The sequence below is a fragment of the Pomacea canaliculata genome, linkage group LG6, assembly GCF_003073045.1.
Source record: "Pomacea canaliculata isolate SZHN2017 linkage group LG6, ASM307304v1, whole genome shotgun sequence".
Taxonomy (NCBI): Eukaryota; Metazoa; Mollusca; class Gastropoda; order Architaenioglossa; family Ampullariidae; genus Pomacea; species Pomacea canaliculata.
The window spans coordinates 23,967,617-23,989,086 of record NC_037595.1 but is presented as its reverse complement, the minus strand read 5'-3'; the positions used below and the strand labels follow the sequence as shown (position 1 = coordinate 23,989,086).

Genomic DNA, 21,470 nt, shown 5'->3' with positions numbered 1-21,470 from the left:
TGTCGTATCATTCTGATCAAAGTCCCAGATACAAAAGGCGGTCGTGAGGTTTATTATGTCCATAGCTTTGACTGTAAAAGTAATGTTACCATCGGGAACAGGTATTATAGTCTGCGCAGGAAGTAGAGTCAGGTCGTCAGGTCTCATAGGGTTCTCCACAATGATAGTGTAGCTTGTGAGAAACGAGTACAGGGGGTTGAATGAGTGAAGGTTGATGACGTATATCCCTACCTTTTCGAAGGAAACAGTGTAGGGAGGGACGAGAGGCGAAAAGTTTGCATACAACGCCGACTGGTTGTTGCTGAATAACTGACCACCGCTACAGTTTATAATGTATTGAAACCTACAATTGGTGGGTTTACGAAGGTCAGGTTGAAGATGTCTCCTGGCTTACCAGCTGTTGCCGATATGTTTAATGTTACGTTTAACTTGTTCCAGACATATACTGGGAACGTGAAAACCTTGTTGTCTACCTGTGAGACCAACTCTAGGCTGCCGTTCCTGTCACCCTGTACGCTGTATGTGTGTCTTAATACGAGATTCTGACCAGGAGTGACGTTCAAGACATTAAACACTTCTGGGCCATCCCCCCAAGTCAAGTTGAAGGTCACATTACCCATAGATATCTTCGTGTCAGAGGCCATGGTCAGCATCAAGACCAGCTCCTCCTGTGTTTGCAAGATGGTGTCGGAGGTAGAAAAGGTAAATCCGTTAAGGGTATAAAACACGGTGACTTTTGCTTTTGTGTAGTTGTAGCTGACTCTGTTGGACACGTTGAGGTACACTGTGAAAGTACCTGAATTTTTCCAAACGTGGGGATAGGTAAAGTCCAGTATGCTGACGTCAGATACCTGAAGATAAATGTCAAAAATAGAACGGCTATTATATCCGAAGATGACGTATACTTAACAATCTTCAGAGAGTTAGCGACCTAATTTTTATATTTATACTTTCGCTTGATTTAATACTTATTTATATTGTTTTGAATTGGAATTGATGGAGTTTCTGCTAAACACATCCAGGTTTTGTGTCTGTATGCGGACCTTTGCATATATGCTTGGTTTTTATATGTTCAGACATGTTTGTATTCTGTGTTGGGAAGCATGTATGCCTTTCTTCTGGCGGCATAAACTAGGAAAATATAACAAGATATTTGACTAGATAGGATTTTTTTCAAAATACCACATTTAAAAATCTTGATCCAGTGATATAACCTGTTGAATGTAGAGTTCCGTGCCAAAGACCCATTGTGCAGTCAGCGAGGTTCCTGTAGCAACGCTGGCCGTTAGTTTGGTTGTGTCGTTCACGATGTCGTAAAAGCTGTTACTATGGGCCAGACTGATTCCTGTCACCGGAATTTCAACGAAGATAATGTAACTCGTGTCGAAAGAGTACATAAGATTAAAGGCGTGAAGTTCGATGATGTATTCTCCTTCCTTTTCGAAGGAAAAGGTGTAGGGAGGGACGGGAGGCGAAAAGTTTGCATACAGAGCCGACTGATTATTGCTGAATAACTGACCACCGCTACAGTTTATAATGTATTGAAAACCTACAATTGGTGGGTTGACAAAGGTCAGGTTGAAGATGTCTCCTGGCTTACCAGCTGTTGCCGATATGTTTAATGTTACGTTCAACTTGTTCCAGACATATACTGGGAACGTGAAAACCTTGTTGTCTACCTGTGAGACAAGCTCTAGGCTGCCGTTCCTGTCACCCTGTACGCTGTATGTGTGTCTAAATACGAGATTCTGACCAGGAGTGACGTTCAAGACATTAAACACTTCTGGGCCATCCCCCCAGATCAAGTTGAAGGTCACATTACCCATAGGCATCTTCGTATCAGAGGCCATTGTCAGCGTCAAGACCAGCTCCTCCTGTGTTTGCAAGATGGTGTCGGAGGTAGAAAAGGTAAATCCGTTAAGAGGATAAAACACGGTGACTTTTGCTTTTGTGTAGTCGTCGCTGACTCTGTTGGACACGTTGAGGTACACTGTGAAAGTACCTGGATTTTTCCAAACGTGAGGATAGGTAAAGCCCAACGTCTTCACGCTGTCGGATACCTGGGGAAAAGAAAGAGAAGTCTGCGCTATTTGTTTTGGACCTATAGTTTATAATTTAGATAAATAGTTTAAGACTTTTTTGTAGTTATGTACTTTAGCTCTGATAAATATCTGTTTAAAATGACACTGCATCACAGTTATGGTTCTGTGTGCACGACGGTAGATGTGTGTGTGTGTGCGCGTGCAAACCTTCTTGTCTGTATATTTTTTAATGTTGCAATGTACAGTTGTATCTTCTGCAGGTTGAAATTACGTCCAAAAATTTTAAAAGCCGAATCAAGAAGTATAACCTGTTGTATGTAGACTTCATTGTCAAAGGCCCACTGTACAGTCAGCTCTGTCCCTGTAGCAACGCTGGCAGTTAATTTTGTTGTGTTGTTTACAACATCGTAAAAGCTGTTGCTATGGTCCAGACGGAGTCCTTTGATTGACTCTTCGTTGTATACTGTGACGCATATGGTCTCTTCGATCGGATACATGACAGTCTCTGTGACGTACTCCTCTTCTGAACTGATTGTTATTGTGGTTTGTGTGGAATCTTCATCTATTCCATAGGTCTCTGGCACTGTCGTCTCTCTTAACGTTTTCTTTGTGACTGTAACGGGCGTCAGACATGTTGCTGTCAGATTTACAACGTGTCTGGTGAAAAAAAAGCAAATGTAGTTGCTAATGAAATAAATGATGATTCATTCCCTTACGGTTCTCGACTAAAACCATTTCCCGATTCAAACGAGAAAGCAACTAAATCGAAGATTCGAGATTCTTCATTAATCTGTCACCCTCTAAGGGTTATTAATATATTTAAGAAAAATTTACATATTTACATATTCTCACACATTCCTGTACAACATTTTTTACTCCCACGCACCAACACAAACAACCACTCTTTTATATATATATATCACTGATCGGTTTATAACAGCAAATACATGTATATTAAAACGAATTTTTTTTATCAGTGATTCATTCTTTCCTTCTTCTAGCCCTTTAATGTATATCTACGTATGTAATCAAATATTTCAAAGCATATTAACACATGAAAACAATGGGCTGCCATCATGTGATGTATCTATCTTTCTTATCAAAGTCGCAGATGCATTCACATACTCATTTCCTCATATATATATATAATTTTTCTATCAAGCGCACGCACACATTAATTTTTCTATGTCACTTCCTTAGTAATAACTTTACAAATAAAGCCAATATAATGAAAGTTTTTCTTTATTGTTTGAAGTTACGAATGAATGGAACTTAAAGTCATTTGGATTGGGAGGATAGTAACATGACAAATTGTTTTTGCGTTTACCAGCAATTTTTGTTTTTACAATTAAATAGAAAACTAAATTGATCCCCTACATCCTTAGCGTTACAACGTATGTAAAGCCTTTCATTTCTAGTTTGCCTATATTTTATTCACTGGTAACTGAATAACTACATGGAAATAAATTAGACACAGCATCATCTTCTAACTAATTTGGTCCTGAGAGACCTTGTTGATAGTGTTTATACTGGTTAAAATTTAACATCGTAATAAATCTTGAACTAATAAATAAAAAAAGAAAATAACTTGTAACATGTAACAGCCTGGTAAAGAGATAAAAGGAAACCCACTGTCCCAGAGGCAGATTAAAGCCCTGTATGATGAAGACAACTGATCCTGGAGTCAATCCTTGGGCCTGTGACAGAGACTGTGGGACCAGGGGGATGCTGGTGTCCACCACACCACCGACACTCACAAATTCCTGTGGGAAATGATTTTATTGATGTATGTTATTTGACAACAATGGTGTTACTTCCTGAGCATACAGTATATCTTCGGTTTTTTGCTAGGAAGCATGTGTCGGTTAGAGTGTGTCACATGGATGCGTGTTCAGGTAAATTTTTGTCCATGCATGCATCTTTGTGTGTCTGCGAAACAGACTGGTGAAAGTTTAATGGTTTTGACTTCTTCACTACCTAGCGAGCATAATGACTAATGTCCAAAACTGTAACATAAGGCAACCACCAGTCTGAATGACACTTTCATTAAGAACACTAAAAGGCAGTAAGTGTTAGATGTTTGAATACAGAAAATAACTTTTCTTGGTCACTTCTATTGGTAGAATGTATTTTATAGAAACATTTAAACGTTAGGGATGATATTATGATGCGTAAAGAAACCTTCTCAGCGGTTTTCGCATCACACTATTTTTCCTTCAATGGTGTCTGTCACGGACGCCGACTCTCTCGAGCAACATACACACAACGTCCGTACGCGTTCTTTCACACACAAAACAAGGATTGCCTGAACTGTCCACAAGATGTTAATAAGTAGCTAAATAGCTCAGATTTCAACAAACTTCAAGACACATATGAATAATTAATAATCGGCCTCAACATATTCTATCGGCGAAACACAGTTATCGGTACATACAATGTTTACAATCCGGGGCCTTCCCCGATCACTTACACTATAATAACTCTTAATCTTAATTTTTTATCCTAGCCTCCACTCTTCATCTCAATTCTTATCATGTAGTTAATAATCGCACCAGCAGTCATTTAGTACTTTACTCACAGTTCTGTCGTCCACACACAGTTCCAGTTACATTTTCTTGCCTGCGCGAAACCCACGGTACACACGGTACACAGTGTCTACACACTGCTGGGCGCTTCACCGAAGGCGACAAGATTAGATCTAGACGAATCCTCGATCAAAAGGGCGCTACCTACCACAATTGTCCCGTACACAGAGGAGAAAAGAAACCTTATCTAGGCAAGGAATCACTTCTAGGCGTTCTAGCATCTACTCTCAAATTAACACTCACACAACATCATTCCACTCTCATGTCCGCCAATGCCGTCTGCTCCTCTCTCAATGTCGCTAGAGTGATCTCCCTTTCCTCGCTGACGCTCATCAATGCATGTTATTTACCATTGTAATTTACAAACAGAGAAGGGATTAAACTAACTTTAAAAATGGAGGCACGGACTGATCCGTGACAGTCTCAAAATGATCTCGTCTTCATAGCACAGATATCATTGGGAAAAAAATGTGCTTACAAACAGCTTTCTAAAATACAACAAACTCTTTTAGCAAAGATTCTTTAGTTACCTGCGTATCCCAGAAGCAAGTGATTGACAGGTGGGTATTGGGAGTGACTACTCGCAGACTGCCTTCATTTGGGTCCACCATAAATCCGATAGAAGACTGACCTCGAGTGACCCCTGGCCTCAGAGCCAGAAGGACTGCAAGTGCAGACGTAATAAACTTGCCGGGATAATAATAACAACAGTCATGAATTCAAATACAAAATGTCAAGAGTATTATAACTGTGCAGAGTAAAATTATTACATAATCATATGCTAAATCAAATCACCTTTATTACTATCTAACCCTCTTAATAAAAGGTAAATTTATAAAACTTCAGAATTCTGTATGTGCTTTCCACCCTTGTCTTTTGGCTGAATCACTCTAAAGAGAAACGGAATCAATACAAGCATTTGCTATATGAGCTAAGTTTTGTAATTATTCTTCTCATTCATTACGCAGACGCAAGAACAATGTGTTTGTAAATATTGTCATTTAAACTACAAAGATTATTCAATGAAGCAAAAAGGTGTTTCCTTCATTTTGAGTACAAACAAGACACGATGTTAAATTATAGCATTTGTTCAAGCTACCTGGCCTTTTCTTGATATTTTTTATGCATTAAAAAGAAAATATAGGTCAATGAAGGATCAGGTTTATGAACGGAAAATGATAAATTTCAATGACGATTATGTTGAAAACCTTAATAGATACATTATAGATAACATTATCGAAGCTTTTTTGAGGGGGTGGGAGTGGGGTGGTTTAAATCGTCACAGTTCTTTACTTCTTTGCATCTGTCATACGGCAGCAATAACACTAGATCGAGGTGCAATTCTGTACTATAAGCTGAGATGGTTAATGTTCTTGGAGATGTAAACGTCTGACAAAAATCGTAGTAGTGGTAAGGAATGTCTTAATTTTTTTGGAAATAATATATAACTAATATAGTTGGATAATACATAATTACATTTTTCCTCTTACACTTATTAACACAAGTAATATTATAATTTTTGTGCCATAGGGAAAATCAGGAAAGAGGATTTAATAATGTAGGATTCGAAAAGTTACTGGAAATTTAATGTGATTTTGAGATATCTGCTGGTAATGAGATAGCGAAAAAAGTCAGATTATAATGATGTTACTGTCTGATGTCATGTGAGAATTCTTGAACGCAGAAGCCACTAGACAGTTGACAATGTCTCTCAAGCTTCCTCCAGCCGCTGCTGCTCTCAATATGTTTAGGAAGAACCTCATTCTGAATGGGCTAAACTTGTATAACTATTCCAAATTGCATTCAGTAATAAACCACATAGGTTTCATATCTCCTTTTTTCTTCACAAACAAAGAAATAGATGTCTGTGCATTTTTTATCTATGTGTGTGCGTAAGAGAGAGAGAGAGGGCAGAGAGAAAGAGATAGTTGAACGAATTAAAGAAGACGACTCAAGTTCATATTCGGCAGGATACTGTCATAACATTTTTGATTTTCAGTAAGAAGATTGAATAAGAACACAATTTGATGTGCAACACTACCTGGAATAAAATTTCCATCGCTCATTAGCAACATTACAATACTCAAGTGCAGATACTGTGAAACACAAACTATTGAGAAGTATAAAACTAAATAAAGTAAAATGGAAAGATGAAATATTGTAAAAAAAAAGATAAAAAAGAATCAAATATAAAGGTAAAATACCGAGCAAGTGAAGCGTGCACAATAACATCGCTTGGCGACATCGTCAACTCGACTTCAGACTGCTTCCTCCTAAGACGTAGTAGGTGTGACCGCCATCATCCCAGTCAAACAGCCTCGTTGTCGTGCTTTGCTGTGTAAGACCGCACACGGGGGACAAACGTTTGTAGTTAGACAAAGTGGCTCACTGATACAAACTCCGGGCAGTGCAATGTTAGCCTGATCCAGAGGCGAAGGGAGAATATCCCTCTCGGACTCCAAAGCTGGCCTTTGATTGGCTAGATTTCTGACGAAGACTTTTAAGTCCACAGAGCACGAGGACATCAATCAATACAACCTAAATTAAACAAGACGAAAGAAAGCCACTTACACGATACAGTTTTAAAATTCAAATTCCCGAACTAGCTCATTCCTGCCACCTTTGAGCAGCGACAATGGGACGTTATCCTTCCCTGGGCACTTTATTCCCTTCAGTCTGCGAATTAACCTTCTCGACCTCGTACCGTCCCGTTGGCGATTGTTCCGAACATCATCCAAGGAGACCAGGAGCCATCACACACATACTCAAACAAAGAGGGTCCTTCATCTTTCAGTGTAACAAGAACGACAGACTGACATCCCCACTATCAAACCCTGTGCCTATAAGCCTTTGTGCTTACACGATTGATTAAAAACTGCACTTGTTTCTACCTATTAAACACAAAGAGTTTTGATATGAATCATTCAGCAGGTAAAAACGCAATACAAAGGACTAGAAAATGGAAAGATGTGATCAATCAAAATCCATTAAAACGAAGGACTCAGGTTGATACTATATACTTGTTCCTTTGAATACGTGTGTGCTTTTCTGTATGCATCAATCAACCAGTCAATCAATCTATCTTTAATGTCTGTGTAAGGGGTAAAGAACAAGGCTGCTTTTTTCTGGCTCGCCAACAACTTTTAGAAATTTAAATTGACAATGTAAGCGCGCGCGCACACATACACACACAAAGTTTGCCCTTGGAATATTCTAAACTGAAGGTACGATTCTCACGGCTGTAACATCACATTGTACTTCATACACTATTCAGCAGGCACAACAGAAACAACAGTTTTGTTTAACAACTTCCTTTGTATTTTCCTTTTAGCTACAGTGAGTGAAGCTGTCACGGCTGGGAAGACAAAACGTTTCTTTATAAATGTTCAGGAAAAAATATTGTCTTACTGCATAAAATATTTATAGTTTTATAGTTTTGATAATTTTATTAGTTTTCTTTTTAATGAGGAGCGTCAAATGTATTTGCAAACTGTGGCGAGACACATAGAAATGGCAAAAGTGTCATTGTAACATGTCAGTGATGTAGACATTTGGCAGATGACGAACAATTAACAAGTCTCTGCTTTACACGAAGTAAGATTTGCTATATGTGAGAAAACACATGCACACTTTTTATATAACATTATTTAATATTTAAGAAAACACACCACTCTGCGACTAGTTTTTTTTTTAAAATTTCTGATTATGTATGTTTGGCAACAACTTATTGATTAGATCTTGTCTTTATTATGACCCAAATCGCACAGGCAGGAAATTTCTCTGCCTTTTTAAAAAGCATATATATATTATATAATGTCTATTATAATATTGTTTATTGCGATATCTTATCGAACAGTCACAGACAGTGTGAGGATGTAAAGTGTAGGGAGAAAATTTACAATACAACACAGTCTTGCCGCAACATTGTTTCTTTCGTTTCTTATGCGTTCTCTGGACCATGCCTTCGATCTTTCCTTTGGTGATGAAGAAGACTGTTATTGCTAGGTTCTTCTTGGTGCCCAAAGTTTATCTTCCAGTGTGGCTCATTCAGGCCGCAGTTCTGTCCACGTCTGTTTTCCGGGGTAAAGCCTGTTATTTAACCTCACTTCTAACTTTCCTTGGCTCTTACTTTAATAACTAGTATTGCTGTTACCAACTTATGAAAAGCGTGAAAGTGGGTGCTGCATCCGGAAAGAAACACATCCAACCCGAAAAGGAATCTGAAATGAGGGTCATGCGACCCTGGTTGTAGTGGAGACAAAAACTACATTTCCAGACGGCATTACCATCATGGAGTGTCCCCCTTCTGTTTTTGCTTTCTAGAATTCATACATACTAGGAACCAATACCATCTCAAACTGTATCGATAATATCTCATTTATTAGTCTCATCTCGGTATATCAGCTGGTACAAAAATGCAATGAATATAGATTAGCAAGCATGTACATTGTGCTTGAGTGTTAATGGGTATAAAAAAAAGTTATGGCACTGCTTGTGCCAAGTACATACTGGAATATGAGACATTTCACGCAGGTTACATTTGAAGTTTATTGATAAAAAACAATTTCAGAAATGTTTGGGGTGTAAAGAGAAAGTATACCGTAGTGCTTTTACTTTTTTGCTGCAAGTATCCGACGAAAATATATGACCTCAAGGCAGATAGGTCAGATTATAAACATGTCGAGTGTATGCCTCATAGTATCAAAAATACAATTACAACTTAGCGACAATACTACAAATTTCACACTATAACCTCAGAAATTACTCCATAGACAGAGACATCATTTAAGTCCTAAAAATATAAGGTCACATTCTTAAATTGTTGCATAGAAAACTCAAGCAAGTTTTTGAAACAAATAATTAAAGAAATTGGCTAATGTAAAACTTGCATTAACTTCTTACTCTTCAAAATTTCTTACCCTCACTAGTAACTAATGTGGCTGTTTTCTTACCTATCTAGTACCAAAACTGTAACTATCAACACATGTTCAACATGTGGAAAACATATATAACGAAATAAGTAATATATAGAGTATGATGAGAGTGATGTCCCTTCGTCTTCCGGCTGGAGTGGAGTAGTCTTCCTGTTCTTTTTCTTTTGTTTCGTGTAGTGCCTTTGGGTTTTCATCATGTTTGGTGTCTGCTGAAATCACCTGAATACTGTTAATCAGTGCTTTTAACTGCGTTTGCTTCCAATTATTCTGGGCTGTTTCCCGAGTGTGTACGAAATTGTTGTTTTCTTCATCGTCTAACGGTCTCAAACGCCATATCGACGTGTGTTTATACTTCTCTGTAAAACGCTTTGAGCGAACCGCTAATGGTGAGATGAAGCGCTTTATAAATTCATATATTAATTTAATTAATTATTATTATTTCAGATTTGTCCCTCTCTTGCAAATTTGTGATTATAAATGTACTAAAAGAATGGAGTGACATACATAGTAATATAAAAATATGGTAAAAGATTTAAAACATTCTGCAAAAAAAAAAAAGAAATAGAACCATAAAAAAATAACACTTTATAAAACTATAAATATATCTTAATACAAAATCCTCATCATATTTTTATAAATTGTAAATCTATCTTAATAATAATAATACTGTTGTGTAGTCATGTTTTAACTAGTTTACTTGGCATGTGTGTAAAATACAGCCTTGTGGTTTAAAGCTGGGGTTTTGGTTAGGATTTTGGTGTATGGATTTTCTTTGGAACAATGCCTGAGCAAAGCAAACACTCTGCTGAGATCAAGGTTTGATTATCGCCAACACTTTTTGCAAACTTTGCAGCAATAATACAGTTGTCAGCGTTTGATATTCAGGCTCACCCGCTCACACACTTTTTTTAAGAGCAGACAACTTAGAAATGGTATGAACATGCGCACACCCATTATGCATATACACAGAAAACTTGGAGCAAACATTGAGGAAACCGGAGTATCTAGACAGTCAGCTCTGTAAGCAGATGGCACATACGGAGAGAATTCCAAGCGGAGATAGGAACATACGACACCCGAATCTGTCATGGTGACAGGGGCTTTAACCACTGCGTCAACAACCGTTTCCATGATAAAAGTTCCAACACGAGGGTAAGGGAATTCTTCGCCTCTTCTCACGCACCTCATTTTCTCATACCGTTCAATGAGGCGACCCCAGAACTGGTCACATTTTAGCAGCTCTTTGTTTCCTGAAAAACACGTAAACTTTTCATCCTTGATGTGTAGGCTTTTGTGAGACTGTCAATATATCTTTATTTCTGTTTCTTGTGTGTCTGTGTGTCTGTCTGTGTGTGTGTGTCTGTCTGTCTGTCTGTGCATTCGGATATCCATATTTAGCCAAACTTATGAAAGTAAAAGTAAAAACATTTCAACAAAGTAAAGGGAAAATGCATAGCAGCATTATAAATTTTATTTGTATAATAACTGATCAGATGGAATGGTACAAAATATCCTCATGGAAAGTAGCGGACAGACAATTTGTCCGGAAAAACTTTCCTCACCTACGATGATGAGGCCACGACGGGCACGTGTGAGGGCAACGTTGATCTGATTCTTGTCCGTGATGAACCCCATGTTCTGGATGCACCAACCGTGTGTAGGTCTCTGCTCTAGTTGATGTGCTGGCAATGAGCGAACAGTGCTCAGAATCACATAGTCCCATTCGCCTCCTGAGAGAACATACGTGGGAAAATTCAACCCAGAAAAAATATATATACCACTGCTAAGAAATAAATAAGAATCACTAAAGGAATGCACTGCTCCTTATAGGTAAACAAACCATTATAGCCCTACGTTGCTACAAATTTTTGGTTTGCCAACATTTTACAAGTTAGAAAAGGTTAAGATGTCCGAAAAAGCGAATTAAACATGTGTAACATTTATAAGATTTAGTGCCTAATAAAACAGGTCGAGGAGAATTAACTTATTTCGTTATGTTACCTTGACTGGAGACGACCGTACTGATCTGATTCCTGTTCGGATCGTATTGGTCATCGCAAAGCTTCTTCAGCTCGTTCTCGATGAGGCTCCGTTGGGCGTTGTACTGTGTCAGTATTTTTATAGTTTTGATGTCAACGCCATGTTCAGTGTTCAAGAACTTAAAGATGTCTACCTGTCAAAGATGAAAATTCGAAGACTTTAACACCGAAACAAGGGAAAACGTTTCATTGACCAAGCAGAATAAAACTCGCCATGATCCCTCAGTACAGCATGACCATTTTAGCTTGACGACCTATGCGAATGTGGTTTTCTTCTTCATGGTTTTTACTTTCAAATGAGTTAAGAGAGTTTTACAAGAATGGAAACAGGTGGTTAAACGAGAGACAAGTTTCATGAACGAATAGCTTAGATGCCTATTGGTTATGAATCAGAACAGTGAAGATGAAAAAGTTCTCTGCTATGTACATTTAAAGCAATTACCTGTCAGGATAATATTTTACTTAATGATGTGATTTTGTGTAATGATTTAATGATTTAAGTAATTTGGAGATTTTTGTTTAGACATTTTTGGGGGGCTCGTGGGATCATCTACTTACTGAATTTCGCTTGTTTCATTTCATTACATTCTCTTGTGAAAATTCGACATAATTTGCTCAGCAAAAGCTACAATCAACAAATTACCACTTTTCGGGCCTCCTGTTTGTTAGACTTTGACTTCTCATTGCCTTCATCCGTGGTGACTGTCAGCATTTCTTCTTGCCCTCTAACGTCGACAAACAGGTGAGGCACACGTTCATTTCTAAGCAATGGCCAGAATGGCAGAGGACTGCCCGTCCACAACGGTGACTGACGTGTTTCAAGTTGACCGTTATAGAATTCCTGGGAAGGAAACTCGCTAATCGCGGGATGCTGCGGAAAAACAGCATAGTAAAAAACCCAAAGGTACGTGAGAAAGAATTCTATATTTATATTATGACAGCAAAAACAATAGCTGGGCAAATAATAATACTGATGAGACTTGGTCCGTGAAGACTGCAATAGAGTGATATCTGGTAATCGTGCTGCTGATGTTGTGATTGAACTGGTAATTTGAGAAGTGCTCATACCATTCTGTACTGCCAGTTCAGAGAGATGCTTTGCTTGCTGTACTGTGTAAAAAGTCGCTCAAACAGCGACTGGTCGAGTCCCAGATCAGCAGCTGCCTTGCACTGGATGACAGGCCTCAGCTGTTTGTGGTCGCCGATGAGCACCACTTGCTTGGCCTTGTGGGCCACAATGGGCACCAGACAGAAGGGTTCTGGAATCATGGCGCTCTCATCCACAATGATCTGTGGTGGATTGGGAAAAAATATAGCTAAAATTAGCACTGTTGATACCTAATCATCCATCATCCCATATTGCAGTGATTGTTCGATCCAAAAAATATTTGACCCTTAATCTTAAGTATTGATTGTGAATGCGAAATTTCACTTTTGATAAAAACCGTGAGAAGAAACTTTTTTTCGAAAAATGTATTACATCCACTTGTTACTTAAAAGAATTGTCTCTGTGTCTAGTTCTCCCTCACTCTTTGATTCCTACTTTCCTCTCTAAACACAGATTTCTAATACTCGTCTATAATTCAATATGAAATAGGCTAATGAAAATATTCCCAAAAAGGGGGTGAATAATGCAGTTTATATGGTCCCGTGAAAATTTTCCTACCTGGAAAACGCTGTTTTGTACTCCCTCCACACACATCTGGCTTCCGCCCACTGCGCAGGTAGTGAGGATGACATCATAGTGAATCATTTCTTCCTTGCCAGCCTTGATTACCAGTGTGCGGTATTTTTCAAGGACCTCCCTTGTAATTGTTTCAGCTGAGTATTGTTTGATCTTCTGAAAAATCCTGTCGTATTTGTTGATTTCCTCTGCGTACGGTTTTCCGTCTTGTCGTATGATAAAGTGAAGACTAATATCCTAAACGAAAAAAAAGAAAATCCTAATAAGCTGTGTGCAACAATATACAGTGGAACCTCGGTTAACGAACTTAATCCGTTCTGGAAAGCTGTTCGTTAACCGAAATGTTCGTTATCCGAAACAATTTTTTCCATAAGAAATAAAGGAAATAGATTTAATTGGTTCCCAGCCCCTGTTGACTCGCTATTTGAAAGTTACAGGCTATATATATAGATAGGTATTTGTTTTAATGAGAACAGTTATAATGCAATATAAATGGAGTTAAATAAACATAAAAACATTAACGAAAGCATTTAAACAGAAAACTTGCCGTTTTGACGGTGTGGTTGGAAACAGGTGTGGGGAGGAAGGGGTGGAATTACTGCTTGGATTCCCCTCTCCATGAGCACACGTGACATTATAAAATCGGGGAGACTTCCCTTTTCTGTAGCTTTGAGGTTGAAGAAAAAAACTTGTCCAGTGTCTGCTCCTTCTGTCTTTTTTGTAAAACTCTTCGGTAATACGACATCACATATCCGACAGACGCATGCCGCCTTCATACTTTGAAATCATTTCCTTTTTCAATTCATTTGTTGGCCGCTTCCTTGTCATTACCTCACTACTATTAATTGCTCTTAATCTTTTTTGGAGCCATGATTGAGGATTATCTTATTAAAATAAAGCACAACAATCACTAAATAAGAAGGATGCACACAGGTAAGGAACGACTGATCGTAACTGTCTCGAGCGCGAATGATGACATGCTGGTCGGTCACGTGTGGTTCACGTGGCTGTTCGTTATCCGAAATTTTGTTCGCTATCGGAGACAAATTTTTAACGAAATTTTTGTTCGTTATCCGAAATTTTGTTCGCTATCCGAGACAAATTTTTAGCGAAATTTTTGTTCGTTAACCGAAAAATTCGCTATCCGAGGTGTTCGCTAACCGAGGTTCCACTGTATTTGAAATGTAGTTTTGTTTTCGTTTTTGGTTGTTTGTTTTTTGTTGGTTTTTTTGTTTTGTTTTTTGTTTTTTTTTTGTTTTTTGTGTGTTTTTGTGTGTGTGTGTTTGTTTTGTTTTGGTTTTTTTTTTGTAGGGGCTTTCACTGCAAAGTACAATTTGTACAAAACCCGTGTTGTGCGAACCTGCTCTACGAATGAAAATCGGAGACGAAAATTTAGGCATTCGAGAGCAAATGCCCGATAAAGTCGTTGAGGATCAGAGAACATCATACCAATGACTGTGCGAAGGACGGATGCCTCATTCAGATGACACCAGGAATCTGTACTGGCAATAGTCAAACGACATAAAATTGTCTGGTTTGGCCACGCGATGGTCCTTCAAGTTACTTTCAAGAGTAGCCTCAGTGGCCAGAGGAAGACCTGACTTACAAATGTCAAAGACTGGACTGACCGTCCTGTACAAGACCTGCTCACTATTTAACCATGTTCTCCTTTACAATAGGTACCATTCAAGGGACGAATGACTTAATTATTGATGCTTTTTTGGGAGGGTTGGAGGCTGGGGTGGCTACACTCGAATACAAAAACAGGTGTGTTTAGGCTAATAATTTTTTAATTCAAAAGATATTATTATAGTGCTAGAGCATTATTTATTTAGTAACCAACTGAACTCTTAATTTATCATGGAAGAAAAAAGTCTTTGAAGGGACATGAACTCCTCATCTTAAATCCGCGGTCTTGACACAATAAACAAAACCCTAACAGCCAACTGCCCTTTTTAATCAGCAGTCTATGGGACACAATATTTTACTTGTTTCTTTTTAATTATCATTTCTGTAGTGATAAGTATGATTTTGGTATTAGTCTTACCTGAAGGTCTATATCACTTTTCAAATCAGGGTTGGCATATCTCATACCATGTGATTTCCTAGGAACTGGAAAATCTTTATCTTCAATGACCGAGCCGTAGATCCTCAGACGCTTTGGACACTTGTCACCCAAATGTTTCTTCAATTGCTCTTTAAAATTAAGACCAAAATAAGTTTTTGACAGCCATGCTTAATGTCTCAGCTTGAGGAATATGAATCAAGTATAAAAATCCAGTACCAACCAACCAGCCAACTAACCAAATAACAGATTGTACTTCTTGAGGAAAAAATTGATCAGGCAAGTATTCAAACATTTTTCTCAAAAGGTCAGCAAACTTTAGAAAAAATTCTGCAGTAAGCAAACACTTTAAGATCTGCCACAACTATCCCTTGTTCAACAAATATGTAACAACAATCTTTTTAAATACAGCCAATAATTGCAACATTAGCGAAAGAAAAGTGCATTTTAATAAAGAATCCAACAAAACGAGAAATTCAATTTAAATGGAAACCAGTGGCTAATGGGTGATCATTGAAAGCATGTTCACAAACTGTTGGAAACTTACTGGCAACGTGGTCCACGGACTTATTTGAAGGTCCGCAATATAGCACCGTTCTTTTTCCCTGTCCGTTTCTGCTCCATTTCCTTATTAATTTTGCAGAACAGGTAAACAAGCTTGATTCCGGTGTACGTTTTTCCGGTACCTGTTCCAACCAAACCTGTTCCTAAAGTTAAAACTTCAAGAGCGAAAGAAATGTGCTTGTAATCGGGCCCATCTGCCCTAAAACATTATGAATACTTAGATGTGAGAGAGAATAATTTTATAAGTGATAGCCTTTTAAAGGCCTACTCAATAAAAGGTGCTAGACAGATAAGTGAAATAAACATCACATTTTTGCAAATAACTTGATAGTTTCCAATTAAACGAATAAATAAATATACGTTCATCTCCAACGAAATCCATTTAATTTATCATTTGAAAAGCATCGTTAGAGAATATGGTCAACGTTAACATAGAAAAAAAGCGATCAGCTTAAGTATAAGCCAGAAAACCTGAATGAACAAAAGGAAGACTTGAGTATGCGAATATCTTTTCTACCTGGTGGACCTTGAATGACAGACAAAGGGCTGGTTAATGCCAGATGAATTGCCTTTTGCTGCTGAGGATTGTTCTTAGGAAGGCTTTCACTGGGTTTCAATTGTACATCATGGTTTTTCTTCGCTGTCCCAAATGCATGGTGATCAGCATCTACGCACACGTTAGTAAACTTTTCATCTTATCCGAGTACATCTGCTATTCTTTAGGATACTCACTGATATCACAAGGATATACTACACGTGATCTGAAATTTTAGCTGCATTTTGATAGCTGTGTATGTATGGTCAATTTTTACACTACCTAGATGTGGAAGTGATTTGTCGTAGGCGATGGCTCTTGCCAATTCACAATCGTCGTCTTTTAGTTTGCATAAGATCTCTTGGGCACGTCTGAAAACAGATTATAAAATACATAATCCAGCTGCTTATAAGCGGAGCATTTACAAAGAAATTGGCAGTTAATCCAGTCACAGTCGATGTATAACCATAATGAGAAAAAATATTTAAAAATACAAAGCAGCCCATGTACTTCACGTGTATGCATAAAATATAGAAGTAAACAATGAAGAGCGTAATGCAAAGCCAAAAATGAAGTAAAAACAAAAATTCGAAAAGGAAATGAATTCAAAATTATTACCTGACGGCCTCGCCCTTTAACAAAATTTCCAAGGTAACCGCGCTGTCGTTGGTCGTTAAGAGTTCTGGTGGCTGCTCGGGACTGTTGTGGGTGAGCAAGAAGTCGACAGAGATATCGTCTTTGTCTTCGTAACCATTACAACCTTTTTTATAAGCCCTCTTAGAACCTTCAGATTTATTGCCTTTGGTCCTGCTAACGCTGACTATAAGTCCATGTCCAATCCAGCTATAGTCCACATCAATGATTGGATGAGCCGCCGAGTTCTTTACTTTTGAAACTGTAGAAGATGCACATTTCGTGTGAAATCTCAGACACAGGTAGTCAAGAGGACAAGAGCGGCTTCCTTTCAAGTCGTTCTCGGGCCTTATACTGTAAGCCTTGACTCCAGCAAATTCAATTCCTCTATCGTAGCAGAACGCCGTTGGAAGCTGAAATGTTCCCGAGAAGACAGTTTGATTCACTTGGCCCTTAGAATTATTTGTTCGCTTTATTTTGACGGTTATGTTTTCCAGAATTATCCCAGGAGCGTTGCTTCCGGCCTCATATGCGGCCTCCATTTCCAGCAGTCGCATCCAGGTGCTCATGTACTCTGTATATTTTGTGAAACGCTTGCCTTTGGTGCATTGGACTGATGTTCGCGAAAGAGTAGAGACTGGGTCACGCGAATGACACATGCAAATGAGGACGTTTTGAGCAAATCTCACCATTTCTATTTGTGCTGCTAGAATGCCTTTATTGCCTTTGCAGACATTTGAACTTGAACTATTTGCCCTCGAGAAAACTCCATTTCATACAGACGAGGGTGCATGGCAGTAGTTCCATCACTGTTCTCTGACGTCACATGACTGGCTCCCTTTGTTGCTGCAACAGACGGCACTGGAATAAGAGGTCGACATCCGCTCTCCGATCTCTGGTTGTTCAACAACATCTTCACGAGCGAACTCCAGTCTTTCTGCTTGACGAGCACGCCAAACTGATCGTGGTTCAGGAGAAATTTTTGGCGAGGAAAGATCGCCGTACTTTCGGCGCTTGTCCAGTTCATTTCTGTCTTCAGATCTGACACAGTAGACGGCTGGTTTCACGTGAACTTTCACTTTCTCTCGTTTTGTTGCTGGGGCAATGACCTCTGGTTGCTGCACTGCCCCTAACAAGTTAAAATGCAGCTCTTGCTTTCTGCTGGAGACTTTTTGGAGAGAGGGTACATGAAGGACCATCTTGTCGCTGCTCAACTCGTCCACATAGGCTCTGAAATTCAAAGGACCTGATCGAAGCGTATCAGCGATCGCCAGAGCCTGACATTCTTTGCTGAAAGCTTTCTGTCGAGCCGCAATGGTGTTTAATTCTTGGCACAGCTGGATGACCTCTTTGACAGTACAGTTCACGTCGGTTCCGTCAAGGTCGGCATGCACAAGGCGCTGCACGTGCAGATCGACGTAGCATCTGATGGGGGAGGTAAATGCGTGTAGCGATCTACCTGGAGACCAAAATGGAGGGCATTCTCCTTGCTGAGCCCGTCACCGCACTTGTATTCTGCCGTTTCCATCATTTCCAGCCAGTGCTGCAGAGCCAGACACTGCAAGGAATGAGCATTATCCATAAAAATTATTTTTCTTATTTCCTCGATATTATCATTTTGAAGACAATAGCAAAGTTTCGTCCACAGACTTCGCTGAACAATAACGTACTGGTCATCCTGTTCCTTCATGCAGGATGCCAACAACTGGATGCTTTTATTAATTTTCTGCCCTTGTAACTTCATTACAAGATGTCCCAAGGCGCCTTCGTTGCTAAACCACTCCTTCCGCTGCTCAGATGCTGGCTGCTTCTGCGTTCTAAGGATCAGTAAGCTAGACAGCTTTGGATTTTGACTGAGGCGTCTGGCGATATATTTGTTGGTAATAATCATGAATTCCTCTACAAGGGAATGCGCCTCAGGATTTTCCATATCTTCGTCCACATCTTGAAGACGAGGATCTTCAAAGGGTATAGATAGGTCTCCATTCTCAAGGCGCTGATATCGAAGCTTTGATGAGATCTTGTGTAGGTGAATGACATCCTTCTCGACAGACTCCTCGCTATCTTCGTCACAGTTGCAAATAATTCTTTGAACATCTTTGTATGAAAATTGTTTGCAAGACTTTATCATTTCGCGACGACAGCTTCGTCCTTAAATTGTCCTTCTTTGTCAAATTTGAAGAAAACGCTAATGGCAAGACGCTCCTGGCCTGGAGAAGACTACATGTCCCACAGCTCAGAGGTTCGGGCAGCATTGGATGAGGTCGACGACAGGAAGGATAGAAAGTCATGCCTCGTTTCCTCGCTTCTCGTCAATGGCTGACCTCTCAGCAACTGCCGCAGCCACATCAGCTATGTGCACACCAACAATTGTAAAATCGCCTTCTTCTTTATGCTCAAAGCATCATCAAGATCTTTGGAAGCTAGTGGGTCAACTGTGAAAATCCTTTCCTTTGTCAAATCCTTTCGCCCATCAACAATCCGCTGTCCTGCGTTTTCCAGACTGTTTTGTATTTCAGTTATTACTTTCCTCGGGAAAAGTCGTGGGTAATCTGTGCTTCAGAGCTAGAACATCCAGACCATTCGAAAAATCTTGTCCTGTGATGAAAGCATCCAGAACTGCCCCTAGTGGATAAATTTCGCTTTTTCTCCAGGCAAGAAGGACAACTATGAACACATAATCTTGTCGTTTATCAGGATCGATCTTTACGAATCGTTTATGCGTTATTTTTCCGTTTTGTATTCCTTTTATCTCAATGAGATGCTTTCTCTCGTCAGGATGCTTGTGAACGGACGGTTTCGTTCAGAACATGAATTTTTGGAATAGTCTTACAGAGAGGCCTCATGAGGTGTCCTTCAAAGTCATCCAGTGTACATGTCAACACCTGGAATTTCACATCTGGCCTTTTGGACAAGTACACCCCACAACACAACCATAGGCTTCATTTTGATATCTGCTTTGGTGGTTAGTTGAAGATGTTTGGAGACCCGGTGGCTGTCGGGGCTCTCGCAAGACCTGCACGACAACCTCATCATCATTATAGGTCTGCCCACATTTCGACCTCCCGCTGATTGTTATTTTAGAAAATGAGGAACATGTGTCCAAAACTATGGCTGTGGCCTTGTGAGAAGATTCGATTTTTAACTGACAACGTTTATAATTCTTTGGGTTTTGTTTGATTAGATTGTCAAGGCTAGCGCTGTTCGTCATAAGATCATCATAAAATTGTGAGTCCCTTCTTTCTTTTTGGAACGTTTTCATTTGACTGTGACTGATGTTTATATTTTCTATCTCCACGTCTTCATTTTGGTTATGTGTATATTTTCTTATCGATATTTCATACCAGTCTTCGTTTCTGTAGTAATATTTAGTAGTTTCAAATCTGAGAATGATTCTGGGGAAAAATAAGTGTCGTCCAATTCTGGGAACACCACATTTTCCTTCTTGAAATTACTCGCTTCAAAATCATTGGCATGTGCATTCGCTTTTTCCATCGGTGATGAAACTTTCATATAAGACACAGGTGGATCTCTCGAGAACTTTTTTTTATTTTTTGAGTTCTTTCGACCACGAGTGACTGATTTCGTTTGCTTTTGAATTTTCGTTTTTTACATTCCTTGGTTTTGTATGAATGCACAGAATCTGTCTCATGTCCAAGTTGCTGATCTGGAAATTAATTAATTATATAAATACACTTTCAAAAACTTTTTGTGAGATTTTTTTCTGTATTATGTTTTATGTTAAATTATAAGCTGTTAAAACGTTTCTATCATGAATTTCTACTTATTTTATTATTTTATTCTTGCACACGTGAGTGATTGCGTGCATCGAGAATTTCTGCTTGCATATGTGTTCATTTATTTCTCTTCGCGATTCACTGACGACATTCAAGCATGATTCAGTCCTCTTCCTGTCTTTTTTTTTTTTTTTTTTAATTAACAAAAGTTATTTTTTTAAAAAAAATAAAAATGTGAAGATTGAGACAGCGAGGGATAGAAAAGTGTTAGGCGCAAAGACAACTGTATTCAATCTTACCTGTTAATGATGAGTTCAGTTCAGCATTACTATTTTCTTGTTCTGGTCTTTCTTGCTGGAACACTCCTTGCGTCTCTGAACTTTTCAAATATTCAGTCTTTTCTGTTTTATAAATGATTTGATGTGCAAATGTCAAAGGTCAAATGTGCACAAAGAAAATACGATAAGCTGGTATCCACACAATTAAATTTTGATAACTCGAGCAATTGAAGAGACTAAAGGATGGTACATTTACTAGCTGAGGTGGAAAATATTTTAGGAATAAAAAAAAGTGCACTCGTAGGTGATCATTACTCTTCATCACGGTGCAGATGGCCAATGTAATTATTTATGCAAGAAAAATTGCATTTGAC

General features: G+C 38.8%; 2 protein-coding genes across 2 annotated transcripts; both read right to left on the bottom strand.

The window, feature by feature from the left end:
• Nucleotides 1-313: 313 nt before the first annotated feature.
• Nucleotides 314-5,279, bottom strand: LOC112567372. Its single transcript, XM_025244071.1, has 5 exons — nt 5,158-5,279; nt 3,675-3,805; nt 2,351-2,699; nt 1,215-2,060; nt 314-851 (listed from the first exon to the last, which is right to left on the bottom strand). Exons 1-5 carry the CDS (start codon nt 5,236-5,238, stop codon nt 327-329), a joined length of 1,932 nt encoding a protein of 643 aa, XP_025099856.1. The 5' UTR covers nt 5,239-5,279; the 3' UTR covers nt 314-326.
• Nucleotides 5,280-9,587: 4,308 nt separating this feature from the next.
• Nucleotides 9,588-20,738, bottom strand: LOC112566863 (helicase with zinc finger domain 2-like). The gene is made up of 11 exons (XM_025243268.1): nt 17,067-20,738; nt 16,731-16,819; nt 16,431-16,580; nt 15,897-16,035; nt 15,332-15,480; nt 13,267-13,521; nt 12,669-12,890; nt 12,244-12,471; nt 11,563-11,734; nt 11,124-11,291; nt 9,588-10,811 (listed from the first exon to the last, which is right to left on the bottom strand). Exons 5-11 carry the CDS (start codon nt 15,374-15,376, stop codon nt 10,429-10,431), a joined length of 1,473 nt encoding a protein of 490 aa, XP_025099053.1. The 5' UTR covers nt 15,377-15,480; nt 15,897-16,035; nt 16,431-16,580; nt 16,731-16,819; nt 17,067-20,738; the 3' UTR covers nt 9,588-10,428.
• Between the last annotated feature and the right edge of the window lie 732 nt (nt 20,739-21,470).